We start from the raw sequence: 14,809 nt of genomic DNA on the forward strand, positions 1-14,809 counted from the left end.
AAAGTGATCTTACTAAAGGTGTGTCCAACCAAGTCACCTCCCCCCACCCCATTCAATAAACCCCACCAGCTCCCCAACACCTCCAGGAGCAAATCTAGAGCCCTTTGTCTGGCATTCAAAGCCTTTCCTACCCTAGCCCCTTCTTACAGCCCACTCCCCATATGCGCCCTGCAATCCCAATTTCCTCCAACCAATCCTGTATATTGCTTGTTTGTACAGAGCAGGTATTTGCATGTGCTTTCTCCCATTGGGTCTGGCCCTCCTTGACCCCAAAAGCTGGTTTTGTTTTTGTTTGGGGGAGGAAGTGGCGTGGGGCTAGGTGATGCAGTGGATAGGGAACAGGGCCCCGGAGTCAGGAGGACCCGAGTTCAAATCTACCCTCAGACACATATAGCTGAGAGACCCTTGGGCAAGTCACTTCAGTCTCTTTGCCTCAGTTGTAAAGCGCCTAGCACACAGTAAGCGCTTAATGTTTGTTGAAGTTTTCTCTCTCCCACAGAAAAGAATGAGGGAATCATTGTTGAAGATCAGGGTCCAAGACCCCTGGTGCACAGCCTTGTCCGGCCCACTTCAGTCCCGAAGGGGATGTTACTGGTGCTGGGGATAAGACGGGGGTGCCCATCCTGGAAGGGTCCCACGCAGTGGCTCCTTCGGCCCCTTCCCCCGAACGGCTCCACCCTCGGCCTTTCGCTCCCCGCCCACCCGTGACCCACAGTGAGAGCTTGAGCCGGCCTCTAGGCCCGCCGGAACTACAAATCCCAGCAACCCTCGCGTCCCTCCTTCGCGCGCAGCGGACCCACCTTGAGTTCGTCGTCCCGCCCCCACCTCCCCCGGGCCCTCGTGCGCAGGAGCATTTCCGGGCCAACCCCTGTGCGCAGGCGCTCTAAGTCCCCGCACGCTGCTACCCCGCAATGCCGGAGGAGTGCGGCCCTCCTCCGGCCAAGCGCTTCCGGGCCGGGCCCGGGGTCCCCGGGAGCCGCGGCGCTATGCTGCCTGGGGGCCGCCGGCCACCACTGGGAGCCGAGGCCCTGGAGCGTCAGCGCCGGAGTCTGCCCATCTTCACGGCGCGCGGGCCGCTGTTGGCCCGCCTGCGGAGCGTCGAGTGCGCCGTGCTCATTGGTGAGGTCCGGGAGCGGGCGGGGCGCCCTCTGCTGGCAGGAGGGCGAAGAGCAGGACACTCTGGGCCGGGAGAGGCGAGCGGGCGGAGGGAAAAGGAGGTGCGCACGCGCGAGTGGGACACATGGCGTGCAGAACATGGCCGCTGCGTCACTTGAGGCAGGGAGTGCACGGTGCGCATGCTCACTGAGATCACTGAAGCCCTGGGCCTTCTGAAAGGCGCCAGGGACCATGTTATGCAGGGCTTCGAATGCCAATCTGAGCATTTTGTATTACATTACGGAGGCCACAGGGAGCCAGTGGAGTTTATTAGGGGGACGGGGGTAGGGTGACATGGTCAGACCTGAGCTTTAGGAAAATCCCTTTGGTGATTGAATGGAGGGTGGACTGGAGTGAAGCAGGAGGACACCTCCCCCTCCCCAGCAGCTATTGTAATAGCCGAGGTGACCAGGGTCTGTACCGGAGTAGGGACAGGATCCAGGGAGAGAAGGGGGCTATCGCAGAGATGGTGCAGAGGGGAAACTGACTAGAGATGTTCTTGTGAAATCAGGAGAAATGTTGCCAAGGAGAAATAGATGAGATGCAGCCAAGGTGAAATCGACAGGCCTTGGCACCAGATTGGATCTGGGCGGTGAGAAAGTGAAGAGTCCAGGATGATTCCTGGGTTGTGAACCTGGGGGACTTGAAGGAAAGATGATGAGTTCTGCTTGGGCCATCCAGCTTGAGATGTCCAGTGGGCAGCTGCAGATGCAGGGCTATGTTGAAGAGGAAAGGAATCTGGGCTCGATGTAGAGGCTTAGAGGTGGTAGTTGAACCTGTGGGAGCTGATATAGCATTTCTATATTGACTTAGGGTTTGCAAAGCTATTTGCATGAGTTTTCTTAACCTTTATAAATCCCTGGGAAGTAGGCGTTGTGATTATTCCATTTTTACAGGTGAAGAAACTGAGACTATTCAAGGTTGTGTGACCAGGGTTACACAACTTCCTGACTCTAGGCCCTGAATTCTGTCCACTGAGCCTCAAAGCTACCTCAGAGTATAGAGAAAAGAGAATCCAGCCTAGAATCCTGGGGTATATTCACCATTAGGGCATGTTCTATGGGTAATGGGCCAGCAAAACAGACTCGGTCTGAAAGGAAAGAAGGAAGAGGGAGTGGGTAAAAATGCTTCTCCACACTTCAAGCTTGGATTGCTTCTGGGAACATCCCAAGCTCCACCACTGGCCTGGGGCGCCTGAGGAGGCCTGCAGAGTCCCAAGACAAATGAGTCATTCTGATGTGATGAAAAGAGGGGCCTGGGAGGATCTTCAGAGGCTCCACCTTGTGCATCGGCCCCTCTTTTACCTCCGTCTTTCAGGGGTCGAGGTTCTTTTGTTTTGAAGGACACCAGGGATGCTGAGAGGCTGTGAGAAAGAGATGGGACAGCAAGCTGGCCAGTGTGGCTGACTGTAGTGTGAGTTTTTGTTCAGTTGTGTCTGACTTTTTGGGACCTCATTTGGAGTTTTCTTGGCAAAGGCACTGGAATGGTTTGCCATTTCCTTCTCCAGCTCACTTTATAGATGAGGAAATTGAGGCAAACAGGCTGAAGTGACTTGCCCAGGGTCACACAGCTAGGAAGCGTCTGAGGCTGGATTTGAGATCCGAAGATGAGTCTTCCGGACTCCAGGCCTGGCGTTTTGTGCTCTGTGGCGCTAGCCTAAGTGGAGGCAAGTAAAGGATAAGATGACTGGAAAGAGCAGGCCAGGATTTAAAAGCCACAGAGGAGTTCATGTCTGATCCTGGAGGTCCTAGGGAAGTAAGAGCACACACTCTCAAAACTCAGTCATCTCCATGTCTAAGATGTGTGTTCAGTGTCTGGAAGACCCTTGGGTTTCAGTGTTTCCTCCAAAGGTCAGTGTGCTTCTTTGTGGCTTCAGAGACCCTTGGCCAATCCCTCTGCAGCCCCTGAGCTGGAGGACCAGAGCCCTGGCCAGCGCTTGGGCACATCCAACCCAGTCTTTCTCTGTCCTCCGACATGTTGGAGTGCATTGCCCTAACTCTGGAGTCTCCACATTCTGGACATGGGCAGGGGTTCATGAAAGGCATTCTCTCTCCCGTGTTCATTACCCAGGGGAGACCGGCTCAGGGAAGACGACGCAGATCCCCCAGTACCTTTACGAGGCGGGCCTGGGCTGCCAAGGCATCATCGCTGTGACACAGCCTCGCCGAGTTGCTGCCATCTCCCTGGCTGCCAGAGTCTCGGATGAAAAGGGGACAGAACTAGGCAAGCTGGTGGGTAGTTTGTCTGGAACGGCATCCTGAGATGGGCTACTCTTCTCCAGACGGGTCTGGACTCCAGCTAGGTCATGATGCTTTGACCCCTTTCTGGCTAAATGATCGAGGAAGTACATTTTCAGGGTTGGAAGCTCTGGAGTTAGAGATGAACTGGACCGGCCCTTCCTGTTACAGATGGGGAAACTGAGGTCCCAACTAACCCCCACCCCCTGTCAGTCAGAATCCATGGCTCCCCAAGGGGCGACCCAGCCTATGTTCACAGGGCCTTTGGCCTTTGGCTCAGCTTCACCTACTTCTTGCAGGTGGGCTACACTGTCCGCTTTGATGACGTCACTTCTGAGGACACCAGAATCCTGTTTCTTACGGATGGGATGCTGCTCCGGGAAGCCATGGCTGACACTCTGCTGCGAAAGTATAGCTTTGTCATTTTGGACGAGGCCCATGAGCGGACCATCCATACGGATGTGCTCTTGGGGGTGGTGAAAGCTGCCCAGCGCAGGCGGAAGGAGCTAAGGAAGCCTCTGCTCAGAGTGAGTTTGGCAGTGGCCAAGTGGGACCCTGGCCCACCATGTGCTGTGTCCCTCCCTCCCCTGAGCTGGACTGTCTCTGTAGGTCCTCGTCATGTCAGCCACCATGGATGTGGACCTCTTCTCCCGGTACTTTGACGGTGCCCCCGTCCTCTACGTGGAAGGTCGGCAGCACCCCATCCAGGTTTACTACACCAAACAGCCGCAGAGTGATTACCTCCATGCTGCGCTGGTGTCCATCTTCCAGATTCACCAGGTGAGCTTCAGTGAGGAGCAGAGGAGGCCCCTGTGGGCCTGGCAGGGCTGGATCTTGGCCGTGGGACCCTGAGGGGTTGGGTGAGGAGTGACTGAGTTCAGAACATGTGACCAGGCAGAGAAAGATGCCCCTCAACTGGCCTGGTGTAATATTCCCTCCTCCAGTGGGATGGAGAGTTATGAGAACCTCATACACCCCCGTTTTCTGTGCTCCATCCTCACACCTTAACCCTAAATGCCCAAATTTCCCTGGGAGATTCACAGCAGTGGTGAGGCCCCAGCCAGGTGAAGTTGGCCCAGCTCTCATCCAGCTGCAGATCCAGTGGGGTTCAGGAACTCTGTGCTTCCTCCCCCACCCCCCTGCCCTGGGACTGTCCTAGGAAGATTCTCCAGCACCCCTGACCCTGTGGTTCTGTGTTCTCAGGTGATTCTTCTCTACTAGACTGGAAGCTTCTTGAGGGCAGGGGCTGTGTTCTGATCAGGGTGCTCTAGGTGCCTAATCAGAGGCCTATCTTTGGCTCTGCCCCCATGCAGGAAGCACCTTCTTCTCAGCACATCCTGGTGTTTCTCACGGGTCAGGAGGAAATTGAGGCCCTTTGCAAAGCCTGCCGAGACATCGCCCGGCACCTGCCCGAAGGCTGCCCACCACTGCTGGTGCTGCCGCTGTATGCCTCCCTCCCCAGCTCCCAGCAGCTCAGGGTCTTCCAGGGGGCCCCCAAGGTCAGTCCTGCAGAAAGCATTGGCCCTCCCTCGCTTCTGGGCACTATGTGTGCCTCCATGTTAATTCATATGGTTGTTGGGTCAGTGACCTGGACCCTGAACCATCATCTCCTGGTTGTGGTGCTGAGGGGAGGCCTAGAGACTTGGCTTGGTTTGTTCTGTCCAGGGACCCCAGAATCAGGGGAGGTCATCAGAGGGGTCATGACACAAGGAGGGAGGCCTCCCAGCAGCTTGACTGCTTCTCTCTTCCCCCTTGACTTTCTGCAGCTGTGGTCAGAGACAGCCGTTTCACTGAGCCATCCTGGCCCGAGAATGGCAGCCATGCCCCAGGGAAGGTGCCTGAAGAGGTTCTCCCCCTTCCCATGGTCCCCTCCTGCCTTAGATCTGTCCAGGGAGAGACCAGGCCAACACACAGGGGTGTTTAAATACATTTTGGCCATCACTCACAGGGCTTTGGGGCTGTCTTTACCCTTCAGGGTTCTCGCAAAGTGATCATTTCAACCAACATTGCAGAAACCTCCATTACCATCACAGGCATAAAGCACGTGATTGACACTGGCATGGTGAAGGCCAAGAGGTACAGTCCTGGTGAGTGTCCAGCGCTGGGGAGAGGGGCACTCCCAGATGGTGCTTTTCCTAAGCAGGGCAGGCTGGAGGATGAGAGAGAGAGAGAGAGAGAGAGAGAGAGAGACACACACACACACACACACACACACAGACACACACACACACACACACACACACCACACCACACCACACCACACCACACCACACCACACCACACCACACCACACCACACCACACCCACACACCCGAGAGAGATGGGGGATGTGGAAGACTTGGGAACTTTGTCATCGTGGTTGCACAGATCATGTACATTCCTGGAAGCTGTTTGTATGGCGAGCTGAGAGAAGTGTTTGCCCATCTTGTTCCCCTGCCCATGACTTCAGCTCCATAGCCCGGACCCTCAGGGTCAGTAGCTCAGGGCTCCTCTCCCTTCCATTTCTGCTGTGGTTCCCAGACTCGGCATGTGCCTGGGCCCTCTGGCTCCTAGAATCCCAGACTTGGGAAACTGCCCCCTGTACTTTGGGACACTCTCCAGACATTCACCCCAAGCCTTCCTCTTTCCCACTGCACCCCATCTCTGCTCCTCACCCTCTTGGGTCAAGCAGACCAAGGTGAACCCAATTGTATCCCCTCAGATCCTTAGGGACTCCTGTCGTCCCTCTCCCCTCCACACGCATACCCCCTCTCGCCCTCTCTTCTCTAAGCTAGCTCCTTCAGACACTGGTTCAGGTCACTTCTTCACCTTCGTGGTCTTCCTCCAGCTGCTCTCCAGCTTCCCAACATCCCTCGCTATGGTGTGGTCAGAAGAGGGCAGAGCAAGGCAGGGCTGGCTGGCCCTCAGGGGGCTCGAGGCCCAACAGGGCCAGAAAGAACCCAGCTTCTATTTGTGGAGTGTTGGAGATTTTGACTGCACCGGCTCTGTTCTTCCCAGACAGTGGCCTTGAGGTGTTGGCTGTCCAGCGTGTATCAAAGACCCAAGCATGGCAGCGGACGGGGCGGGCTGGCCGCGAGGACAGCGGGGCTTGTTACCGCCTGTACACGGAGGACGAGTTTGAGAAATTCGATAAGATGACGATCCCAGAGATCCAGAGGTGTGAAGGGTCCCCCCTTCTCCTCATGGGCCTTTTTCTTGGCTTGGGTTGGGATTTCCAGCCTCCTGCTCCTGGCACCCCTTCCTTGTGTATTGACTGAGTCAGAGAGGGGTCAGTGACTGTGCCCTTGCCCTGCCCGGGCTCTTCCTAGGTGTAACCTGGCCAGTGTCATCCTGCAGCTCTTGGCCTTGCGCGTGCCCAACGTCCTCACTTTTGATTTCATGTCTAAACCATCTCCAGGTGAGTGGGGTGCCTTTGCAGGGCTCATGGACCAAGGTGGGGGCTGTTCTGGGGAGGCTTCGGGCTCCTCTCTGTGCTGTGTCCCCTGCAGATCATCTCCAAGCAGCTCTAGAGCAACTGGAGCTGCTGGGGGCCCTCCAGCAGAAGAAAGACGAGCCACTGGTGCTGACCCCGACTGGAAGGAAGATGGCAGCCTTCCCCTTGGAGCCCAAGTTTGCCAAAGTAAGTCCCTGCCGTTGGCCTGGGACGGAGACAGATGGTTCTGTGTGCCTTTCCTCTCCAGAGCCTCTGGCCCTGCGGAGGCCCACAATCTGGGTCTCAGCAGCTGCCCGTTTGTCCTTTGCAGACCATCCTTCTCTCCCCCAAATTCCACTGCACTGAGGAGATACTGACCATTGTTTCGCTGCTGTCTGTGGACAGCGTCCTGTACAACCCTCCCTCCCGGCGGGATGAGGTGCAGTGCGTCAGAAAGAAGTTTGTCTCCAGCGAGGGGGACCACCTGACCCTGCTAAATGTGTACCGAGCCTTCAGAAACGTTGGCGGGAACAGGGTAAGTGGAGAACCTGGTCCCCTCAGCTCTGGCTTCCCTTGGCGTGGACCTGGAACCCAGACCTCGAGGAGGTCTTGGCCAGACCCTGATCACTCGGGGCCCCAGACCAGGCACTAACTGACTAGCACAGCCCCGGTCCCATCTTTACCCTTTTTCCAGCCCAATTCCAGACTTGACTTTGTGACTGAAAACAAACCAGCCACTGTGCCATGGCCTTGTATACAACACACTGCCCTGGTCATCTCCCACCTCTCTTCTGTGAGGGAGGAGGGGAGTTATGTTTCATTCCCTTTTCATGTCGGTCACAGTTTAAAGTCCATGCGCATGCATGCAAGGCCAGCCAGGCAGACAATACACATTTATCAGGTGCTCACTGGGTGCCAGGCTCTTTGCTAAGGCCAGTCACTGTGATGGGACATTAGTGTATGTTGTTTACAGGATTGGAGCCCTGGCACTGATCCTGACTGCCTCCACCCCATATAAAGACATGACACCATGTCCTAACTGCCCTTGCCAGGGGTAGCATCCTGAGGGAGGATAGCCTCAGAGTGTCCAGAGAGCCAGGGCTCTGTCTGCCAGCTTCACCTGCTCCCCAGTGGCCTGGGCAGGTCAGCCACTGGAGCAGGCCACCCTCCAGCCCCAGTGGGTCATACCCTGCCCGAAGTAGACCCTGCTTCCAGGAGACTAAGGGACGTGCACACACTTTTTCTCATCCCCAGGAATGGTGCCGAGAGAATTTTGTTAACAGCAAGAACATGATGCTAGTGGCAGAAGTCCGAGCCCAGCTGCGGGACATCTGTATCAAGGTAACGTGGGGCTTTCTCTGGCATGTGAGGGCACGGCCCCCTGAGAAAGCAGCTCCTCTGAGTGCCCAAGTGGCCCCAGGCCCTGCCCTCTGGCAGGCAGGCAGGTGGGTGCAGCACAGCCGCTGCCAGCCGCAGCCACCAGCCTCCCCTCACGGCAGGAGCTCCATCAGTGAAGCCAGCCGGCCAGGATTGATGCCAGTCATTCTCTGGAGCACATGCTCCTTCCCAAGCCACGCATCAGAGTGGACATTCCTTTGGTTCATTTTGTCTTGTTGATTGGAGCCTTCATCCAAGGTCAGTCCCTTGTTCCTTCTCTGCCTGCTCACTCTTAGGGCCAGAGGACCTTTGTGTAGCTTAACCATGATGGTCTTGTGGAAATCAGGGTTAGCTGTGAGTTGGCAGCTCCTCAGGTGCCACCCCTCAGGCAGTCCCTCCTGTTTGGGGGCAGCTCTGGTTTGGCCAAAATAGTCCATGTCTCAGCTCTTCATGTACTCAGGGCTCCTCCTAAGGCTTTGGCAGACAGGATACCCCGAGTTCTTCTGGCCAGTCCTGGGCCCTCCTTTGGACATTCCTACTGACCTTCACCCTTCCTAACCTGTGGACCCAGTACTGAGCACAGCTCTGTGCCCTGCGCCTGACTAGGGAGGCATCATCATCATCCTAGGTCCCGATGTCTGTGCTTCTGTTGTCTGTGAAAGCCTTGAATCTTGCCGGGGCGGTGGGGGGGGGGGAGGGGGGGCGGGCAAGCTCAGGCTTTGTGTTTTACCAAAACTCTTAGAGAAGGTTCAGTGTTCTCAGCTGTCAAGGTCTGTGAGTCAGCTCTCTTCCCAGGCTTGTAGGACTTGGAAATTGGACAAGGGGCCATCACAGACCCCTGTGGGACTCTTGCCTCTTCAGGCTGATGCTCAGCCACCAAGGACCACTCTTGGGCTCTGGCCTTTGTGCCAATTCTGAGCCCATCCATAGCTATGATAACTTTTAGCCTGTGTCTTTCTCTGGTTTTGCTAAGAAGAGTATGACACTTGGCCTCGAGTTTGTTTAAATTGGGGCAGACTGTCCCCTATGCTGTTCCTCTCTTGGGTTAGGTTAGCTTCCAGTGGGGATATCAGTGAACCTAGTGGTCACAGTCTTGACACACAAGACCACATGCTCTCTGTTGAACTGGCAGATTGTTCCCAGCTGGTCCCCAGCAGCAGCAGCTGGGTGAGGAGCTCTCTGGGGTGAGTAATTGATCCCAGAGATACCATGGGCACGGAGGGGCGCCTTCATGCAGGAGCTCCAACCCCATGGGCAAGGGAGGGAGCTTTGTACAGACATGGTGAGCACTTAGTCCTGCAGACTGGGAAGTCGAGAGCAAGGCCTTTGGAACATGAGCCTGCTCATCCCCTTGGAGCAAGTGATTCTTGTATCCCTCCATTTGTAATCAGGAAGCACCTTGAGAAATCCTGTGGGATGGGAGGAAGCCAGTTCAGCAAGATTAGCAAAGGGGGTGCATAGCAATGGATTCCTTTCCTTCAGAAGTAAACGAGTCAGCCCACCAGAATGGGCCGTCCTCGTCCCTCGCACCTTCCATTAGACTGTGACCCTAAAGAATGAAGCTGGTCCAGCAGATTTCAGAGCAGCTTCAGCCAGGAGAGGTGGGGGGGCGGGGGGTCACCATACCCATCCAGCTCTGCCAGGCTTCCTGATGCCATTTTGTATCATCTTTTGGAGGTCACTGATGTCAGCCCACCCTCACCTTATCAGCCTGAGGATGATTAGAATTCACGAAGAGCAGCCAAGATACACCCTAAATCTCCTAGTCACGTGTGTTGGCTCCCTCTGACTCTCCAAGGGTGAAGGTTGCTCTCCCTGCTGGGGAGGTGAGGGCAGGGAATAACAGTTGACCAGACCCGACTTCTCTGACCATCACTCTGACCATCCCACTCCTGCCAGCCAGCGGCCCTCTCCCACTTTCTGTGCACCTCGTTCTTCAGTGGAGTTGCTCACATTCCCGCTCCTCTTGAGGCCAGGCTCATGGTAGAGCCTTGGCATTCCCGATGCTGGGCAGGCTCAGCACCGTCCTCTCTAGCACCTCTCCTCTCCTTGCCTCCCCTTCCTGTCCATGTCTATAGTCTCAGCATGCCCATTTAGGGAGAGCTCTTTAGACCACTTTTCCTTATCAGGGTTGTTTCTTTTTTTTGCATCTTCAGAATTTCAGTCTTGTGAGTTTCCCAGAATGACTTTCTCTACAGAATTTTAGACTATTCTTGGCTAAAATTATCAGAGTCTCTACCCCTCAACTGAACTTGCTGATGGTTCCTCTGAAGAGTCAGCTTCCTGGTGGGGTGTGTCTCTTATTAGCGGCACAACAGGGGGCCGTCTCCTGCTCCCCAGGGTCACTCCTGGGGTTAGCACCTTGATTTAGTTGAGAGATTCTGGCATGAGGAGGAAGAGGACCTAAGCTTCCCCACCATGCACCAGCCAGCTGGGGCTCAGGGTCCTGGCCAGAACCCCAGTCTGTGGGGGAGAATTGGGGGATCAAGAGTGATCTTTCCCCTCCTCTTTCTGGACAGATGTCGATGCCAATCGAGTCTTCACGAGCAGATACGGGGAACATTCGCCGATGCCTGGCGCACGGCCTTTTCATGAACACGGCTGAGCTTCAGCCTGACGGGACCTATGTCACCGTGGACACCCGCCAACCAGTGTCCATCCACCCATCCTCTGTGCTGTTCCACTGCAAACCAGCCTGTGTCACCTACAATGAGCTGCTGTCCACTAATAAGTGCTACATGAGGGACCTTTGCGTGGTCGATCCGGACTGGCTCTATGATGCCGCCCCCGAGTACTTCCGTAGGAAGATGCGGGCCGCCCGCAGCTGAGCCTTGAGTCCTGGGCCAACGTTTGACCGGGATGGGAGAGGTGGCCAGCAGCCTTAGACTGCGGGGCAGAAAGGGAAGGTCAGAGCTCCAAAACTGTCATGGCTTTGGAAACTGCAGTGAAGGTTTGAGCTGCGCTCATCACTGGCTGGTGGGCAGGAATCTGTCGTGGTTGGCTAAAGTTTTTATCCATATAGTTTTTCAATTGAAAATGCAATAAATTTACTTTTGTAACATTTTTAGGAAGGAGATGCTGCAGCTACATGGCCTCATCTATTTAGCCTGGGCTCATCCAGTGGCATTGCCAGATGTCCGTTCCTCTGTCCATTAGGACAGGTGTGAGGAGATGAGGGGTGGAGAGAGAGGTCTTGGGGTTGTGGCTGCGAACCCCTCCCTGCCAGGAGCCATGGAGCTTGAGGGAATTCTTCGGTCTGTCTGCCGCTTTCCAGCTGCTGGTGGTGACAGTGACAGGTGGCAGAGTTCTTTTTATCTATCCACCTTATCATTCGAGCCTTCCAACTACCCTAGGCTAGGTGCCATTATCATGCCCATTTCTGTGCTATGGAAGCTGAGGCGAGTGGAGTCGATGTGACTTTAGCAGGGAATGAGGCAGGTCCCGGACTCGGCATTTCCTTACAATCCAGCACTTTCCACATCACCAAACAGCTGCTCCTAACTAAGATGATTCTTACACAGATGACCTTTCAAATATTTGGAAGTGGCAGCCATCCCCCAGTAGAAGTGGGCACACACACATGGGCAGCTAGGTGGCACAGTGAGTAGAGCACCGGCCCTAGAGTCAGCAGGACCTGAGTTCAAGTCTGGCCTCAGACACTTGACACACTTACTAGTTGTGTGACCTTAGGCAAGTCGCTTAACCCCAATTGCCCTGCCTTCCCCCCTCCAAAGCCAAACAAACAAAAAGAAATGGGTGCACACACTGCCCCACCCCTTCCACCAGGCACTTCCCCAGTCTCTGCTCAGTCCCTGGCAGCTGCCCTTCTCCTTGTCCAGCACAATTGGCGTGAGGTACCCAACCCACGCAGCCCTGTGCCAGGCTTCAGGACCAAGCTCAGTGTGTGAGAGCCTTGCCCTCTCGCAGGGGAAGCTGCAGAATTCAGATCAAACATAACCCATGCTTTCATCAAGCTTAGAGGGCAGTGGTTGGCTTGTATAACACTTTTTCACCTCTGCATCAGTTCACAGAGATTTTCTCAGGCTTCCCTTTCAGTCACCCACATCAGTTCTTTACCAAATAGTTCCACAGCTCCACCAACAATGCATTAGTATGCCTGTCTTCCCATCCCTCCTCCAACATAGACCGGGCCCTTTTTGGTCATTTGGGCCAGTTTGCCGGGTGTGTATTAGGCGAAACCTCAGGCTTGTTTGAGTTTGCATTCTTCTCGTTACCAGTGAGCATTTTTCCATGTGCTTGTGCTCTTTGCTCTTACTGTTGGTTCATATCCTTTGGGGAATGGTCATCGGTCTTATGCCTATGTATTCATTGTTTGGTGTCTTGGACACCAAACCCCTGTCAGAGATATTTGATACAAAGACTTCCCACCTGACCATTCCCTCCTTGTGCCAGGTGCGTTAATGTTGCCTATGTAATCAAATTGTCTTATGCATTTCTTCTTTTCTAATTGTACCCTCCCATCCACCTAACTCATTCCCGCCCTTCCCCCTCTCTCCTTCCGCCTCTGACTGGGAATCTCTTGAGGCACATGGTCTGTTTCTCTTCAGATTTTTTTTATAGTAGGATTGCCAGCCCTGAGGTCATGTATCCACTTAGAGAAATACAAAAAAAAGAAGGAAAACTGAGCAGACCCAGTGTCCCCCGTCTGACTCTGTTTATTGTGTGGGTTACAGCTTGTGGCCCTGCTGGGCAGTGGAGGATGCAGAGGTCTTGATGAGCAGCCCCTTTGTGGTCATCTTCATTACCAGTCAGTGGGCACTCCTTGTTTGGCCCATGCCCTCATTGGGCTTTTTGCCCAGCAAGTCTCTGGGCATCTGAGGAATAGAGTATTGTTTGAGTACCTACCCTGAGCTATTCTCTGTGCTAAGCCCTGGGAGTACAGATTCAAGCCAAGACAGCCCTGGCCTTTGAGGGACTTCCATTCTAATGGGGGCAGACAGCACATGAATGTAAACTGAAAAGGGGGAAGGAGAGGAGGAAGAGTCAGAGTCACAATGAAGATGGTAGCTGTGGCCACTTCCTTATGTGGAGGGTCCCAGACACCCAACTTGAATCTTCATACAAGGGGCTCCTCCGCCCCAACTCAGCCACATGTGGACGGGCCTCCCTGGGACCTTAGCTCAGCCACAGATGTGCTGCCTCCCCTGTCAGACCATAATCTGCTGGCTGGCTTCCCTGTGTCACCCCTGTGACCTCCCGAATCTCAGCCCCTGTCTTCTGCTCACCTTGACCCCTTGACCCCAGTCCATCTCTACACTGCCCTTCCTTCTTGAATCCCTCGCCTCGTCATCACATTCCTATGCCCAGCCAAGCCTCAGCCTTCCTCCCATGTCACCTTCATCCGTCCACCTGTGCTCGCTCTCCGCTCATCCTCTCAGCTCAGACCCTTGCCTCATATTTTGCAGAAAAAACTGAGGCCATTTCCCATGAGCTCCCCCTTCTGCCTCTCCCTCATCATCCAGCACTCAGACACCTTCTGCCCCCCTCTCTCCTCCTTCCGGGTCACAGGATGAAGCAGCCTCACTCCTGATCAAGGCCAACCTCTACCTGCACTAGCCTGTCTCCTCCAACAGATCGTCCCCTTCTGTTTTCCCCAACCTCTTCCTCTCTGCCAGCTCCTTCCCTCCTGCCCACAAACAGGCCCAAGTCTCCCCCATCCTGATAAAACCCTCTCTTGGATCTTTCCATCCCTGCTAACTATCGTTCTAAGTCTCTTCTGCCCATTGTACCAAAACTCTTAGAAAAGGCATCTACAAAATGCCTCTTCCCTTCTCTTCTTCAGCCCTCACAGTCTGGCTTCCAGCCTTACCATTCCACCCAAACTGCTCTCTCCAAAGTTACTGCTGACCTCTTAACCATCCAAATCCAATGGCCTCTTCTCAAGCTCTGCAGCCTTGGACACTGCCCAGACACTGCCCATCACCGTCCCCGGGATTCTCTCTAGGTTTGCATCTCCTGGTTCTCCCTGTCTGACCACACTTTCTCTACTTTGGTCATCCGTGTCACATCTGCTGTCTAGGTGTCCCTCAGGGTTCTGTCCTGGGCCCTCCCCTCTCCACCTCTGCCACCTCACTGGGTGACCTCAGCAGCTCCCACTGAATAACCATCTCTGTGCCGATGATTCTCCCATCTCCCCGTCCTGCCCTGGCCTCTCTGCTGACCTCCAGTCTCCCATCCCAGCTGCCTCCTCGACATCTTGAAGCAGATGTCTCGCGCACGTCTTAATCTCAGATGTCCAAAAGTGAGTTCATCTTTCTCCTCCCATTCTAACTTCTGTATTACTCTGAGGGTCCAAAATGGAACCACAATCTAGGTGTCACACTCGGCGCTTTACTCTCTCTTGCCATGTGTAAATCAGTGGTCACTTGCACCTGGATAACATCTCTAGGATATGCCCCCCGCCCCAATACTGGCCCCACCCTGGTGCAAGCCTTCACCTCACAGCTGGACTGTCCAGGAGCCAGTGGGGGGGGGTGTCTTCAGGCTTCAAGTGTCCTCCCCCCTCCAGTCCATCCTCCCCTCAGTCACTAAAGTGGTTTTCCTAAAGCTCAGTGCAGGTTTGACCATGTATGCTCTCCCACACACACACCCCTCCCCCTCTAACAGA

At 54.8% G+C, this 14,809-nt stretch overlaps 1 protein-coding gene across 1 annotated transcript; it reads left to right on the top strand.

Moving 5' to 3' along the window:
* The first annotated feature begins 902 nt into the window (after positions 1 to 902).
* On the top strand, positions 903 to 11,264 carry DHX33 (DEAH-box helicase 33). The gene is made up of 12 exons (XM_036758166.1): positions 903 to 1,119; positions 3,226 to 3,386; positions 3,692 to 3,919; positions 4,002 to 4,172; positions 4,706 to 4,891; positions 5,368 to 5,479; positions 6,390 to 6,549; positions 6,701 to 6,789; positions 6,881 to 7,011; positions 7,136 to 7,339; positions 8,059 to 8,145; positions 10,701 to 11,264. Exons 1-12 carry the CDS (start codon positions 912 to 914, stop codon positions 11,007 to 11,009), a joined length of 2,046 nt encoding a protein of 681 aa, XP_036614061.1. The 5' UTR covers positions 903 to 911; the 3' UTR covers positions 11,010 to 11,264.
* The last annotated feature ends 3,545 nt before the right edge of the window (positions 11,265 to 14,809 follow it).

Source organism: Trichosurus vulpecula, chromosome 4 (genome assembly GCF_011100635.1).
Source record: "Trichosurus vulpecula isolate mTriVul1 chromosome 4, mTriVul1.pri, whole genome shotgun sequence".
NCBI classification, from domain to species: Eukaryota; Metazoa; Chordata; class Mammalia; order Diprotodontia; family Phalangeridae; genus Trichosurus; species Trichosurus vulpecula.

Coding starts and splice junctions, on each gene's coding strand:
- DHX33 (XM_036758166.1), top strand. CDS start 912: ATGCCGGAGGAGTGCGGCCCTCCTCCGGCCAAGCGCTTCCGGGCCGGG. Junction 1,120..3,225: donor CGAGTGCGCCGTGCTCATTG/GTGAGGTCCGGG, acceptor TTCATTACCCAG/GGGAGACCGGCTCAGGGAAG. Junction 5,480..6,389: donor GGCCAAGAGGTACAGTCCTG/GTGAGTGTCCAG, acceptor TGTTCTTCCCAG/ACAGTGGCCTTGAGGTGTTG.